This window comes from Crocodylus siamensis, chromosome 3 (assembly GCF_052110815.1).
Source record: "Crocodylus siamensis isolate JL-2025a chromosome 3, ASM5211081v1, whole genome shotgun sequence".
In the NCBI taxonomy this organism is placed as follows: Eukaryota; Metazoa; Chordata; order Crocodylia; family Crocodylidae; genus Crocodylus; species Crocodylus siamensis.
Window position 1 is genome coordinate 37,532,513 of NC_143397.1, and position 15,128 is coordinate 37,547,640.

At 41.4% G+C, this 15,128-nt stretch overlaps 1 protein-coding gene across 1 annotated transcript in view; it reads left to right on the forward strand.

Annotated features, from left to right (window-relative positions):
• FAM151B (family with sequence similarity 151 member B) overlaps positions 1 to 14,948 on the forward strand; it is a 59,284-nt gene extending 44,336 nt beyond the window's left edge. The window contains exon 7 of the mRNA XM_090038171.1: positions 14,195 to 14,948. Within this exon, the coding sequence (XP_089894297.1) occupies positions 14,195 to 14,205 (11 nt within the window). The 3' untranslated portion in view covers positions 14,206 to 14,948. The remainder of the gene's footprint in view (positions 1 to 14,194) is intronic.
• Positions 14,949 to 15,128: the final 180 nt, after the last annotated feature.

Sequence of the window (15,128 nt, forward strand, 5' to 3'; positions counted from 1 at the left end):
GACATGCAAAGGTGAAGAGGCTTCTTTTTGTGTCCTAAATTCACCAAGAATGGAGATGATTTAAGTTCAGGTTGGTCTTTGTTTTCTGAGTACCTGGATGAGCTGTGTTTTTGTGGTAGGAATAGTAACTACTGGAGGATCAGATGGTAGCTGTATAGGTGGTTAGGAGGCCACTCAAGGGTGCCTTAGAGGCACGCTGCATTTTGAACAGGTGTACAAGAGAGAGATCAAGCAGGCTGTGAGCAAAAGGACCAGAGCCTGAACCCTAAGAAAGAGAGAAGCTGAGGCTGAGAAGTGGACCCAGATTAAAGACCTACAGCCAAAGTAATCTATGGGCCAAGCCAAGAGGGATGAAGTCTGTATAGGAGGGTGAAGGAGAGCAGAATGACACCCATGAGACATGGGTGGGATTATGGGGGAGACTGGAGGCCATGATTAAAAGCCTTGATGACTTAATTAGGGTTGATAGGATGACAGGAAGTGACTGTAGACTTGGAATAGTGCTAGCAAGGCACCGGCAGGTTCATTGGGCTTGAGAAATGCCTGCAGGGAACAGTGGAGGCTTTGGTTAGTGGGGAGAGGGCCCAGAAAGATCAGCTCAGTTAGCTAGAGAGCCCTCCAGGACTCAGTGACAGCCTCCCAATTGATATCAAAAGAACATCATGGCATGGCAGGTGAGATAGAAAGGGGGATTATATGGAGGACCTGGTGTGGGAATAGGACTAGGGTGGCCTACAGGGACATCACAACTACCTTCAGGGTTCATTCTGTCACAGCACCCCAGTCAGATACTTGAAAGTTTACTCATTACCTGTAAAAAGCATGTCCCACTGAACCTTCAATACTTAATAGGGAGGTGGAAAAAAAGATACTAAGAAGCCAAGTGATGCATTCAAGAGAGGGCTGAGGGGCAGGAAGACTTTGTAATGACAAACGGCAGGAGCCCTGAAGTATGGGAATAATTGACTACATACAGTATAAATGCTTCCAGAACTTGTTACACCTTATATTGAAAGTTTTATAAAGGATGAGCAAAGGAAGTTTAGTAGTCAAGTAATAGACTGGAAGGGACCTCAAGGTTCATCTAGGATTTAGGATTCACTGGATTAAAAAAAATAGATATCTACCCAGCCTCTTTTTGAAAGCTTTTAATAAAGGAAATGCCACAACTTCCCTAGGTAGCTTTTTCCATTGCTCTATGGAACTGTGATTAGGATGACTATAATTAGGACATTTTTCCTAATATTTTATGTCAGTCTTTGCTGTAATTTAAGTCCACTGTCTCCTGTCCTAACCTCTGTGGCAAAAAGAAGGCATCTTTTAATTTTCTTTATAGCAGTGTATAAAATTTTAAAACCTCTATCCTGGCAGCATTTAGTCCCTTTCTCCATACCAGACAGGCCTAGGTCTTTCATTATGCAGGATTAATTTAAATTCTTTACTTTCTTCATTGCTCATCTCTGGATTGTCTCTAGTTTCTCCTTTAACATGTGGTGCCCAAAACAACTCCAGCTGAGGTCTTACCAGTTCTGAGTCTTCCATGTCATGTACAATGTGTCACAGATCCTAGCCTGGAGTAAGGGAGTCTTTACATGTGCTCTGGGGTGGAGTGGGGAGCGCTTTAATTAGAGTGGCTCCTATAGCATGCATTGGAGCAGATGTCCAGCACGTGTATAGGTGCCCTAATTACCTAGGTAGCTAGACCTGCCTTGGGGCTCTTGCTGACAAGCTCTGCCCTAGCTAGTTAACCAACTGGCTTCCTGATTTGCTGCTGGGAGCTCAGTCTTCCCATTTATTCCCATCTATGGCAGCAGCCTTCAGGGCAGCAGTTCTGACTGTAGTCTGTTTCTGCAAGCCTCTTGATCCCTGTGCTCGCCGGCTTTCCTGGTTCCTGACCTTAATTTTGGCTCTGTTCCTGGATTCCAGCTTTGGATTTCCCCATGAATGCTTCCTGAACCTGCTTAGCTCTGTTCTCAGAATCTGACCTGTGGATCATCCTGTGGATTTGGTAACTCAGCATCTAATTTTCAGACTCTGCCCCTGGATTTCCCTCTGGATTTGGTAGTTTGGCTCCTGAACTCTGATTCAGTCTCTGCCCTGCCTTCCTTCAGTGACCTAATCATTACAACCTAGTCTTACACAATGCTTCTGTTAATTCAACCCAAGAATGTGTTTGCTTTTTTGCAACAGTATCATATTGCGGACTTGTATTGACTTTGTGATCCACTATAATGCTCAGAGCCTTCTTGAAAATGCTACTTCTATGCCAGTTATCTGCAATTCAGAATCTGTGCCTTTGGGTTTCAATCCTATGTGTAGCACTGTCAGAGACAACCGTAGCAGGGTGCAGGGTCCTGGGCAAATCAGCCTGTGTGAGGCGTGGATGCAGTGTTGGCGGCAGAAGCGGGGAAGGTGGCAGTGGTGGTGAGCAGCCAGACACAAAGCTGGTCCAGCTGCATGGGGCCCCACCAAAGTAATGGGGCTTAGGGCAGTCGCCCTGACATGCCCCCCCCCCCGGGACATCCCTGAGCACTGTACATTTGCCTTTCAATTTCATTATGCTTTTGTAACCTAATTCTCTAACTTGTGAAGTTCCTTTTCATTTTAATTCTATTCTCCTCAGTGGCTTTCTCATTTTTTTTAATCTGTGAATTTGATCATATACTGAGTAGAAACAAAAGAAAAACAAGACCAGAGGACAGATCAAAGCTGAGTAAATGTATCCAAAAGTTAGGCAGAAGAGATGAGTGAGGTATGCTAGGAATTAGAAGACAGCAAGAAAAGGGTGATTTATTTTACTCTACAAACAAGAGTGATTAATCAAAGACAGGTGAGAAAAGCATAGTTTCATAGTTGGTAGGGTCAGAAGCAGATCATCAAATCCGATCCCCTGCCATGAGTAGGAAAGGATGCTGGGGTCAAACAATCCTGGCAAGGTGCCTATCTAGCCTCCTTTTAAAGACCTCCCCAGGGTAGAAGCGAGCACCACTTCCCTTGGAAGTTGGTTCCAGATCCTAGCCGCCCTTACTGTGAAGTAGTGCCTCCTGATATCTAGCCTGAATCTACTGTCTGTCAACTTATGGCCATTATTCCTTGTTAGTCCCAGTAGTGCTCGGGGGAACAGGGACTCCCATTGCCTGCTGGTCCCCCTTGGCTAGTTTATACACGGCCACCAAATCCCCTCTCAGCCTTCTCTTGTGGAGGCTGAACAGATTCAGGTCTCATAGCCTCTTCTCGTAGGGTCTGTCCTGCTGGCCCCGATCATGTGGGTGGCCCTCCTCTGGACCCTCTCCATGTTGTCCCTCTTGAAGTGCGGTGCCCAGAACTGGATGCAGTACTCCAACTGCGGCCTGACCAGTGTCATACAGAAGGGGAGGATCACCTCCTTGGACCTGCTCATGATGCATCTGTGGATGCATGACAAGGTACGGTTGGCCTTCCTGACTACATCCCCACATTGGCGGCTAATGTTCATCTTGGAGTCTACAATGACCCTAAAATCCTTTTCTGCCTCTGTGCTGACGAGAAGGGAGTTCCCCAGCCTGTAGGTATGCTGCTGGTTCTTTCTCCCTAGGTGCAGTACCTTGCACTTATCAGTATTGAAACCCATCTTGTTCTCATCCGCCCACCACTGTAACCTGTCCCGATCCAATTGCAGCCTATCCCTCCCTTCTAGCATGTCCACTTCTCCCCACATCGTAGTATCATCCGCGAATTTGAACAAGGTGCTTTTCACCTGCTCATTCAAGTTGCTGATGAAGATGTTGAACAGTGTGGGCCCAAGGACTGAGCCCTGGGGGAACCTACTGCCCACATCCCTCCAGGTCAAAAATGACCCATCCTCCACCACTCTCTGGGTGCGGCCCTCCAGCCAATTGGCGACCCATCTGACTGTGTAGGCACTGACACCACAATTTCCTAATTTTTTAACAAGAATGGGGTGAGAGACAATGTCGAAGGCCTTCCTAATGTCCAGAAAGACTACATCCACCGCGACACCTGCGTCCAAGGATCTTGTGACCTGGACATAGAAAGCCACCAGGTTGGATTGACGGGACCTGCCTCTAATGAACCCATGTTCGTTGCCCCTAAGCATACACTCCCTTGCTTGCCCCTCGCAGATGTGCACCTGGATGTGCACCTGCAAGTGAACTTACCAGAGGAAATAATACTATGAGGAACTGCACAAAGATTAACAAATATAATTTAATAATTATTTGACAGCTGAAAGAGAACTACAGCCATGAAAAGTGGAAATAGCACTTGCAATTAAAAGGATCTAAAACAAAAGAACACCAGGTCTTGATGATATACCCAAAAACCTTCTGAAGCTGGGCTGAGAAACAGCATCCCTCTTTGTTTTATCAATTCTGCTAGTTTTTTAATTGCAGACTTTCATTCTCATGTAGACTGAAGTAAAGGATGGAACAACTCTGTCTTCCTAATGCCTTCCAGTGATAGCTCACTGTAGCAGGGCACTAGGGTGCCTGCTACTGGTAGAGCAGAGTTAACTACCCAGGTGCAGGTTGCTAGGGCAACCAGAGGGAGCTAGTGACCCACACCTGCCAGTGGTCAGCTGACTGGAAGGGGCAGGGCCTGGCTCACATTTAAACCCTAGGGCTGAGGCCAGGTGAGTAGTTCCCTGCTGGCAGCCAAGGGGGAAGGAGCTCTGCCTGAATGAGCAAAGGGAAGAGGCCTGACTGCACAAGCAGCTCCTGATACTGGTGAGAGATGGAGCACCCTTGGGGTGGCTTGAATGATGTTTTGGCCGAGCAGCGTGAATTTACGTTATAGCCCAGGGGCTTGTGTTTTGGTTTGCTGTTTTAACTGGTGGTTTGGGCAAGGCTATTAGGGGATGGAGGAGGCCTCATAGGGGACTCATGGTAGCGTGGGAACCCCAGCCCCCAGAGAGGGGGTGACAAGAGAAGCCCCAGAGAGGGTGGAGAGCTAGACAGGGCTGTGGAGAGCCCGAGCGCCAGAGGGCCAAATTATAACAAGGCCTGAAACAGTAATAGGCCTTGGAGTCACACCCTGTTTGGTGGGTTTTGGACAGGAAGGCCTAGCTAAAGAAACACAGGGGTCAGCCCTGTGTAGGCGAAAGACTCCAATGTACAAAATACAACAGGCAGTCTCTTGCTCACAAGAACATCAACAATAATTTCCATCAAGACATGGCAGGCAAGTAGAGGGCGGGACACGAGCTCCAAATCAGACTCTAATGGTGCCCCACATAAGGTGCAAATGACCAGAAAGTGGTGCCGGGGAGGGTGACCTGTTACACTCACCTTGCTCATTGAGCATTGCTACCCCTAGTTTCCCTGATTTTTTTTTTTTTTTTATCTGATATTTTTGTAAATTTTGTAGATTTCTTTTTGCCCTTACTATCATTTGTGACTACAATAAGATTTTCATTTTTGTTTTCTGCTTTTCCCTACATTTTTGTGCTATGGCTCTGTACAGCAACATGTCTTTTTCTTCTGTTCCCTGTGCATTTATCTTGGTTTTGAAGACAGCCTGAAAGCTCCTTGTATAGCCAAATCAGTCTCCCGTGGTTCTTATTTTTTCCTTTGTACTAAAATAGCTTGGTATTGAGCTGTCATTATTATATCTGTTAGAAAATGACAGCCCTCCGTTGGATTCTTTTTCTAACCCCATCTTCTCTTTTAATTTGTTTATCCATGGGACATTGTATTTTCTCTGGTTTCTCCTTTTAAGTTTAGCATCCTTGTTTTGCTGTGCTCATGTCTTCCTTTCCTTAAGATCATTAATTCTCCCAAATCATGGTCACTTGCACATTTTTGAGCAACATTTGCAACCAGTTCATCCCCATGGTTCTTCTCTGCACTGTCAGATGGATGTTGTTTAGTAAGCAGAAAAGCAAATACAGGAAGAACTTGCTAAAATACATAAACTAATTATCTCCTACCTCAAGTCGTTGCCTGGGATGGTAGCAGTGTTCCTTGACAAATACTGAATTCTAGTCCTTTATTATAGGTGAGATAACAGTGAACAGGGATAATTTGCTCTTCTCCTTCATACCCAAAAAAGCAATTTTAAACACTATGCATGTTGGTAAACACTCTATTTAATAAGAGCCAGCATAACCCTCCGTTGTATATAGTTGCCGGGTCCAAAATGCAGAGATTTTTTTTTTAATACACTTTTTCACATCCAGTAGAAATCTCTGAATGTGCATTTTTAGATTATTTTAGTTTGTGTATGATTAGGGGAGAGGAGTTTGGAAGCAAGGGTGAAGTTAACACACTTTGTCTAATTAATCAGTGTTTTTTATTTCACTGTGTTTTGTGTTTGTTAGGAAATTTAGAACTAGCTTCAACTGTTTCTTTGCTAATGCTGCTTTCTCTTTCGTCTTTTTTAAGTTCACAGTAAGAGTTGCAGAAGTCAGAAATAATTGTCAAAATGTGTAATATGTTTGTTTTACTAGAACTATAATAGCTGGACAAGAATGCTTATTTGCATGGAACTATCACTTCCATGTTTAAAACTTACAGTGGGGCTTTTCAAGCATTTCTACTTCATGTCCTTGTTTTTACACGATTGAAGATGCTTTGATATTTCTGAGTATTTTGTCATATTTTACTTAGGACCTTGTTTTTTTTAAGTACACTAGCATTTCAAATACAGTCCATTGCTGTAAGTAGTTAGACTTGATATCTGGTAGCAGTTTTCTTCACTTGGTTTTAAGCATAAAAGAAAAATTATGCTGTTAACACTGCCCATCATAACCAGGGATCCTGGCTTTCGCTGAGAAAAAAATCCCCAATTTTCAAATTTAAAAAAAAGTAACCCCAAATCCACACTTTTTTTTCTTTGTGGTTTGTTTGTTTTTTTGGGGGGGGTGGGGTTTGGTTCGTTTGGGTTTTTTAATGAAACACCACTAATATAGATAGTGGTATTTCATTTTAAAAGCGGAAAAATGTGAATTTTAGGTTACGTTTTATTAATCCAAAAATTGGAAATTTTTTTTAGCAGAGAAAACCAGTATCCCTGGTCATAACTAAACAAAGTAGCTGGATCACAGTGACTTACACTAAAAATAAGGTTAATGGGATGAACACTTTTCCCTGCAGATTTCTGCATCCTTATCTGAGTTTTAAAAACCTCTAATTTTCCCACAGCCTGTCCAGCCATCTGCATCCAAAAAAAAGTTTTGGTCATGGTCAGCATTGATCCAGCTGCGTTATTTCTTACTCTTGCCTCCCAAAAAAAACCTCCCAGTCTGAGCCAACATCCTTATAGCAGAGGCAAAATTGCATTCTGAAAATATCATTTAATGTGCAACGTTCTATTGGCAAGAGGTGCCACACTATACAGCTTTTATACATTTTAAAATACTAATGTTGAATGGAAAAGGTAAAATAATGAGTTGGTATGCATAGATTCCTAGACTGTAAGGCCAGAAGAGACTGTAATTATAGTCAGCAATTTTCAGTAAAGATGTTTTTACATGTTGGCAAATTTTGGTTCTTAAAGGAAACCTAGCAAAGAAAAAACTAGGTTTTTGGCATTTTCCTCTCCCAAGGTGCAGCACCTTGCATTTGTCTACGTTGAACCCCGTCCTATTCTTGTCTGCCCACTTTTCTAGCCTGTCTTCTATTTACAGCCTCTCTCTCCCTTCAAGTATGTCCACTTCGCCCCACATGTTAGTGTCATCAGCAAACTTGGACAGCGTGCTTTCCACCGCCTCGTCCAAGTCGCTGGATGAGGGGCCCTACAAGGAGAGACTGAGGGACCTAAACCTGTTCAGCCTCAGCAAGAGGAGGCTGAGGGGGGACCTGGTGGCTGCCTACAAACTCATCAGGGGAGATCAACAGCAAATAGGAAGAGCCCTTTTCTCCCCAGCACCACCTGGGGTGATGAGGAACAATGGTAATAAGCTGATGAAGGATAGGTTTAGGTTAGAGATCAGGAGGCAATATTTTACAGTTAGGGTGGCCAGAATCTGGAACCAACTTCCCAGGGAAGTGGTCCTTGCCCCTACCTTGGGCAAATTCAAGAGGAGATTGGATGATCGCTTGTCTGGGGTCTTGTGAACCCAGCATTCATTCCTGCCTGTGGCAGGGGGTCAGCTAGATGATCTGTTCCGGTCCCTCCTGACCCTAGCTACTATGAAACTCATAATGATGTATAAACAAAGCTTTAAAGGCTTTTCTGTTTTACTTTTGTAGTTAGTATTTTATTGCTGCTTCACTTTTAAATTTTTGCCTTGTATGTTTTCCTTGAGAGATGTTACAGATGACAGGAAAATCAGTAGGATTGACATAAAACATCATGGAAATACAGTCTGATTAAGAAGAAAAGCTATTTTTATTCAGTTTGTATAAAATTGATGTAAACAAGAAACAAAAGCATATGATGCCTTCCCCAGAAAGAAAAATTGAGGTATGGATTTAAACCAATATAGTTAAAATTGTGCAAATGTGTGACATAGGAGTGTTGGGTTTTTTTGCTTACCTTAATTTGAATTCAGTTGGGTTTAAATTAAACCAAAATAAACCACTCACTATTTCACTGATTTGTAAGAGTCTCCAACATAGGAGTTTGCAGTGAGTTAGCTACGTTAGATTAAATCCAAATGAAATTAAATGGGTTCAGTTTACTTGTATAAACAAGCCTGTAAAGCATTTGAGGGAAATTTTGTCTTTTTATTCAAAGAGACAACTCCTGACTCTTTCAGTTAAGGCCTGAGAAACCTCAGACATGAAGAATATGAGGCTTGTGCACATTTCCTTAAACTCTAAATTTTATTTATTTTATAAAAAGCAGAAGAAAAATATTTGAGGCTTTGTTTTTGCATCACACAGCAGGAACAACAAAAGAAGTGAACTGCTTTTTACTTTGCTGATCACTTTTAATACTGAGCATCAACATTGGACACATCACTTCTGCAACAATGTTGCTGTAATGGCAAATTAGTTGCATAATACTTCAAGAAGTACTTCTCTTTTTTTTAAAAAAGACACATAACTTCCTTCTGTGATCAGCAAATTGCTATTTCTTCTGAGGGTGCACAACTATGATTAATTATGTGTATCAAATAGAAGCAAAAAGAAATGAAGATGTGTGTCTTTTGAAAGGAAGTCTCTAGATCATAATTATCTGTTGATTTTTTTTTTTTTTTTTTTTTCTGGGCAGTATCTAAGATAATACTGAAAGACTTTTTTATTAAACTCCAGTCAGAAATGTATTTTTTTTAAATATTTAATTAACCTATTTCATTCCTTTTAGTAGATGAACAGAATTCATCATTGTAGTTTCTATAATGGTAATTCAGCATATATCAAGGGAACAAAGTACTGTATGCTGTTTTCATTATATAGTCTCTGCAGTCTTTCTGTGAAATAATTTGTATATCTATTTCTACTAGCCACCTGGTGCATTGTTACATATTTTGTGATGTTCTCTTCATATAATTTCTGTAACATTTTTATATAGTCTCTCCAGTTATTTCTTTCAAATTCAGGCTGATGAAAAGCCCACTGAAGTCACTGGGAGTCTTTCATTCTTTTTAAATGAACTTGGGTCAGACCCTTATTATATAATATACAGATTGCTTTACATATTTAGAGTGGGGGATGAGGGGGAAGTCTTCCAAACATGTTGGCGAGGATTTTTGGTGACATCTTTAATTGGACTCAACTGTATTGGGCACAGACTGCCCTTCTTTAGGTCTAAGGAGAAAAGCAGACATATCTTGAGATAAATACCAGAAAGCTTATCTAACATGTCTCCCAACTGTACTGTTGGTCCAACAAAAGATGAAATGGAAAAAAAGCCTTGGCTCCTATATATTCCTTGAACAATCACAGCTACATCATCTCTCCAAACCTTAGCCTGTTACTGTCATTTTACAAACATTGTATTTCTGATTTCACTAAAAAGTAATTATTTTGGATAAAAATATTAATTACAAGAAATGTTAGCACTTGGCTTAAATTAAACAGGCAAAAGTGGATTTTCATCAGACCAAAAATGACACTTAAATAATTCAATCTTTAATTTAATTTATTATGCAATCTGTTATATTGAAACCTGTTACTTGGAATGTGCAAATGTTCAAGTAAATACATTTGGCAAGTTTATAGCATAGCTCAAATTGGTATAATGGTATAATTGGTATAAGCAAAAGTAAAAAACAGTAATTTTGTAATATTTGAACACTTCTCAACAAAGAAAATCTTAGGATGAGAAGCAGATCAGGAAACCTTTTTTTTTTGGATTCAAATTCTATGTTTAAAGATTTGAAATGTTTTTTTCTTTTAATTCTTCAACATTTTAAATTGGTTGGTTATGGTGTTAGCAAAAGCAATGTTTTTTCTCCCCTTTACAAAGAGTGTAAATCAACCAGTTGTGTCAGAGGATTTACACTTTTAACTCAGTAGGGATTTGACCTAATGTGTCCTACTGAATGCAGTTTTAACTAATGAATAAAATGGAAACTAACTTTCCTATTACTGATTTATAGCAACTTGATATAATCTCACTTCCACACCTTCTGGGTCTTGTGCACCAACATGGTAGGGGCAGGGCAGGGCAGAGCTCTCCTTAGATTAATGCTTTCTGATTGCTTGAAGCAGATCAGCATTTCATCTCTCTAATATTAGTTACATGTGCTTTTCAGCAAGTCTCTGAATTGTTACATATGGAAAACTCTTCCTATAAGCAATCTCAAAAAACAGTATAATGCAGAAACTGTCTCTGGAGAGACGAAGTGTCAGATTCTTGCACACCAGCTCCCCATTCCAGACTACATACATTGGTGGTCACTGGAGCGAGTGTTAGTTGAAATTGGAAGTTCAACCATAAATGGATATTTTCCCTGATTGCCATTAGTTGCTAGAATAGAATGTGAAATTAATTTGTATTACTTACATTGGGATTATACAGACTGCTGAAATTTTCTTATGTGGGAGACTTCCATGGATTATGTGACATCAAAGTCTGAGCTAAGACCTACTGCTCTGAACCCATTCTACATGTGTAGGATGGCAGCATCTTTTCATGGGGAAGGAGAGCTCTTAGCTGAGTTACATCTCCCATATCCTTACTTCCACTTACCTTGGCATAAGAGCAGATGCATAAAACAGTTACAGAGCAACTGATGCATGGCAGGTCTCCTCCCCTCACCTTTGTTTCACTGTAAGATTTGTTTTCTGTTGATGCCATTAGGTGATCAGTATGGAACAATGTGTAAAAGGCCTGGTAAAATGTATGCAAGATGCTGTAAGGAACAGACTAATTAAAAAATTCAGAAGCATTTCAAGGACTGTTTCTTACTTTCCACAGTGCTTAGCCCAGTGGATCTGCAGCTGAGAACCTTATGTGCTACCATAATACAAATGACTAATAGTAAAAGCTTGTATGGAAGAACTAGAAGTTTGATTGACAGAGACTATAAAACTGTCATGAAGTCCTTTCTTAAGGAAAGATTGTGAGTTTACATCCATATTTTCAAATACCCTTGGGCTTCCTGCCTTCTTTTACCACAACAAGAGATGGATAAAACCTGTGGAGGAGAACATTTTCCAAAATCTGTCTACATTCCAAATAGTATTGCAACATCTGAAGATCAGGGTGAGAAGCACTGAGATTGTGATGGGCTAAAAAAATTAATGTACTGAAGTGCCATACCTAGCTGAAATAGGAGGCTTCATGACTGATGAACATTGGAAATGCACTGGTGTGCTAAAAACTTGAGACAAAATGTCAAAGGTATAATACCAAAACACCAAAATTCAATCCATATGGAAAATCAAGTCTAGAGTAAGAACTAAGTGATCTAAGACTGACTTGATTTAAAAAAATGACAGAACAAAGACTTGGCTCCAATAGGTATGGTACCATAGGACCATACATCTCAGAGGCAATGTCTACACAAGACATTTACTGTGCGGTAGCTCGTTACTACTGCACGGTATTGTCATGTGACATGAACCATGCCACTACGCTACTGTGCAGTAGTAATGAGCTACACCAGGAAGCTATGCAGAGCTGCTACTGCATAGTAATGCTGGTTACTGCAGTCATGTAGTACTTGCATACCCAAGTACTAAATGAGTGCCCAGTAACAACTGCAGTCAGCATCTTGTGTAGATGCAGTCAGACTGTCATAAAATAGGCTGGCCAGAAATAAATAATTCAGTTAACTGGAAAGTAGGGAGATCATGAAAAAAATTCCCACATTGCTGCCATTTTTTCAAAGCAAATGGGAAAAGCAGATCTGTCAAAATAGATGATAATGAAAGATCAGATATCTGTGATGAGTAAGCATTTGCACAACTACACCTTCAGTTTTAGGTAATCATCTTGGGCCATACCTCACCAGAAGTCCTGCCCATAGGTGACCATACTTCTCCCTTGGAACTCTTCCTAAAGACTGAGCAGAAAGCTAACAAAAGTGTGATCAGTAGGTATTTCATATTTTTACCTTGTCTCCAGACGTTGCTCTGTTGGCTGCCTTGTTTTGCCTCACTTTGAACTTCTGCTCTAGTTTTTTTTTCTCCATCTTGCCTGCACCTCCCCAAGTCCTTGACCTTTGGCTTGCTTTCCCAGACTTTGGTTATGACCCACTCCTGTTCATCGCCATGCTCCAACCAGATGTGCGCTAACTGTGACACTCGGAGCCCAAGCCTGATCTCTAAAATGGAGATAACTGGAGGTTTCTTGGAAAGTGGCATGGTCTGAGGAGATTTTTATTTTCTATTAGAGTTGTAAAAAAGTAAAAGGACTTCTGACTTGTCCCTTCCTGGCTTTATGAGGCAATAGTGAGAGTCCTTTGAGGCTGATATCCAAAGATTTTTTTTTTCCATCTTTGTTAAAGTTTTGGTAGTGTTAAAAAGCTCATTTGATTTCCTTTAAAGATAGCATTATTTCATTGCTGTTTAGCTGTCTTGTGTAGCTCATGTAAACAGTACTGCTTTTCGTATAAAAAATGGAAGAATCTCTGGGGGAAAAAAAAATTTAAGACTGTGATTTAACTTCTTTAAATTCCTGAATGTGTTCTATGTAGGGTAATTTGTCCCCTTAGACTCCTTGCTTTAATAATGACCCCCAGACAAGATACCGAATTTGTATCTGTAATGGTTTTTGTGTGTGTGTGTATATATATAACATAGTTGTACGATATTTAGAGATTACAAATCTGGTAGTTATGAAAAACATTTTGCCTGTTACCTGACAGTTTATTGTTGAATTGTTACAAACAGGGCATGTCTGCACATGTCGCTGACTGTGCAGTAGGTACTGCACAGTCATTTAGTACTTGCTAAAGCAAGTGGGTGTGTCTGCATGAGCTGCTATATCGCCGTAGTGACAAGCTGCAGCAGTCTAGCTCATTGCTATGGTGACGTGGAATTGTGGGTGCGTATATCATTGCCATGTCTATGTGAGACTCTACGATGCCACTGCTGTGTCACTGTAGCTTGTTGCAATGGCAACAGAGGGTTGAAATGACCCGTGCTCTGCTGGCATTGTGCAGTACTGGTGCAAGTACTAAATGACTGTGCAGTACCTGCCAGTACTGCACAGTTCTAGTGGCACACAAGTCATTTCTGACCTCATGTTGCTGTAGTGATGGTAGGCACTAACGGTGACGCCAATGTTATGGCACTGTAGTGTCTCATGTAGACATGCCCACAGTGTGGGACATTATTATCACAATTACAGTTTTACAAGATTACTAAAAGATCCAATAGTAGGGTAGCACAGGTAATGCTACCTGCTCTGTCTGTAATTACAGCTTCCTGAAACTTCCCATTATAAATCCAGTTTTACAGTTGCATATAACTTTGCCATACTTTAACCATTTGAGGTGAATTTTTTTCACACCAGCTGCCTGCCTCCAACTGTATTTTAAAGTTTCAGTAAGTATAGTCCAGCACTTTTTTGTAAACAAGATTAGGGAAAAGTGTTTTATTGGTCGAGTTAAAAGAAAAATTTACAACTCTTTCAATCAGAGGCTCTAACTCCTCCAGGCTTTGAATCAAGAACTTGGAATGTGGGAGGGGGTTGACTTCTCTTTGAGAGATGCCTTTCTTTTTCTCTGAAAAATGTCCAAATTTGATTAAGCTTATAAAGCATCGACAAATCTGTTCTATTTCAATATAGACTAATTAGGCAAGTAAATTCTTTGTAGATACCATCTGCACTGAGTTTGAATGACTTCTTTTTACAGCTCCCATTTAATGACTGAAGCGTGCCTGTTCTGTTTCCGAAGAGCATCTGAGCTTGCTACAACACTATGGCTGTAGAGGCCAACTGGGATTTCTCCTGCAACAACTGTGGGGCTAGACACCACTGCTCTGTCTTGATCTCACACTGTAGGCGGTAAGGAGAAACATGAAGGAAAAGCATCCTAACTGAAATGCAGGGAGTGGGGGAAGACTTGGACAGAGAGGGAGGAGTAGATGGGGACAACAAACCTGGGACAAGACTGATACAGGTTGGGAAGGATATTGATGCTGAGAGGGGTTGGGCAAAAATACCAGGACCAGGCATCAAAACAGGGGGACAGATGCTATGCCAGATGGTGAAGCTAAGATCAGACAAGTCAAAATGAGGACAGGCAAGGCAATAAGGTGATAGGATGAGGAGGCCAGGAAGGAAAACTGTGACTGAGAGCCGTAGTTCAAAGAAGGCTAGGATTTGGAGCCCAGAGGACAGGGAAGGGATAGCTAGGCAGGGGCCTGCTGTTAGCAGGGATGATTTGAGATTTTCCACAAAAAAAAAAATATTTTCATATTCCAGGTCAGTTAATAGAGGTGTACTGATACATCAGTCCATATTGTAGTTACACCGATAAAAGGTAAATTGACATTATCAGCCATCAGCTTTTTTGGCTGATGTGGCTGATAATGTCGCCAATAAATGTTGTGTGTATGCGCACAGCCACTGCATACACACAGCCAGGGGTGCAGCCCAGCAGCTTGAAGAGCAGCATCCAGCCAGTAAGTCTGTGGGGGAAGGGGCATAGGGGGGACAGATAGAGACCCTCAGGGTAATGGATGCAGGGAGGTTGGGGCAGGCACTGCACAGCCAGGGCAGAGTAGAGCGCGTGACAGAGCCACAGCTCATCTGGGGGGAGGCACCACTCCTGTCGCTGCACACTC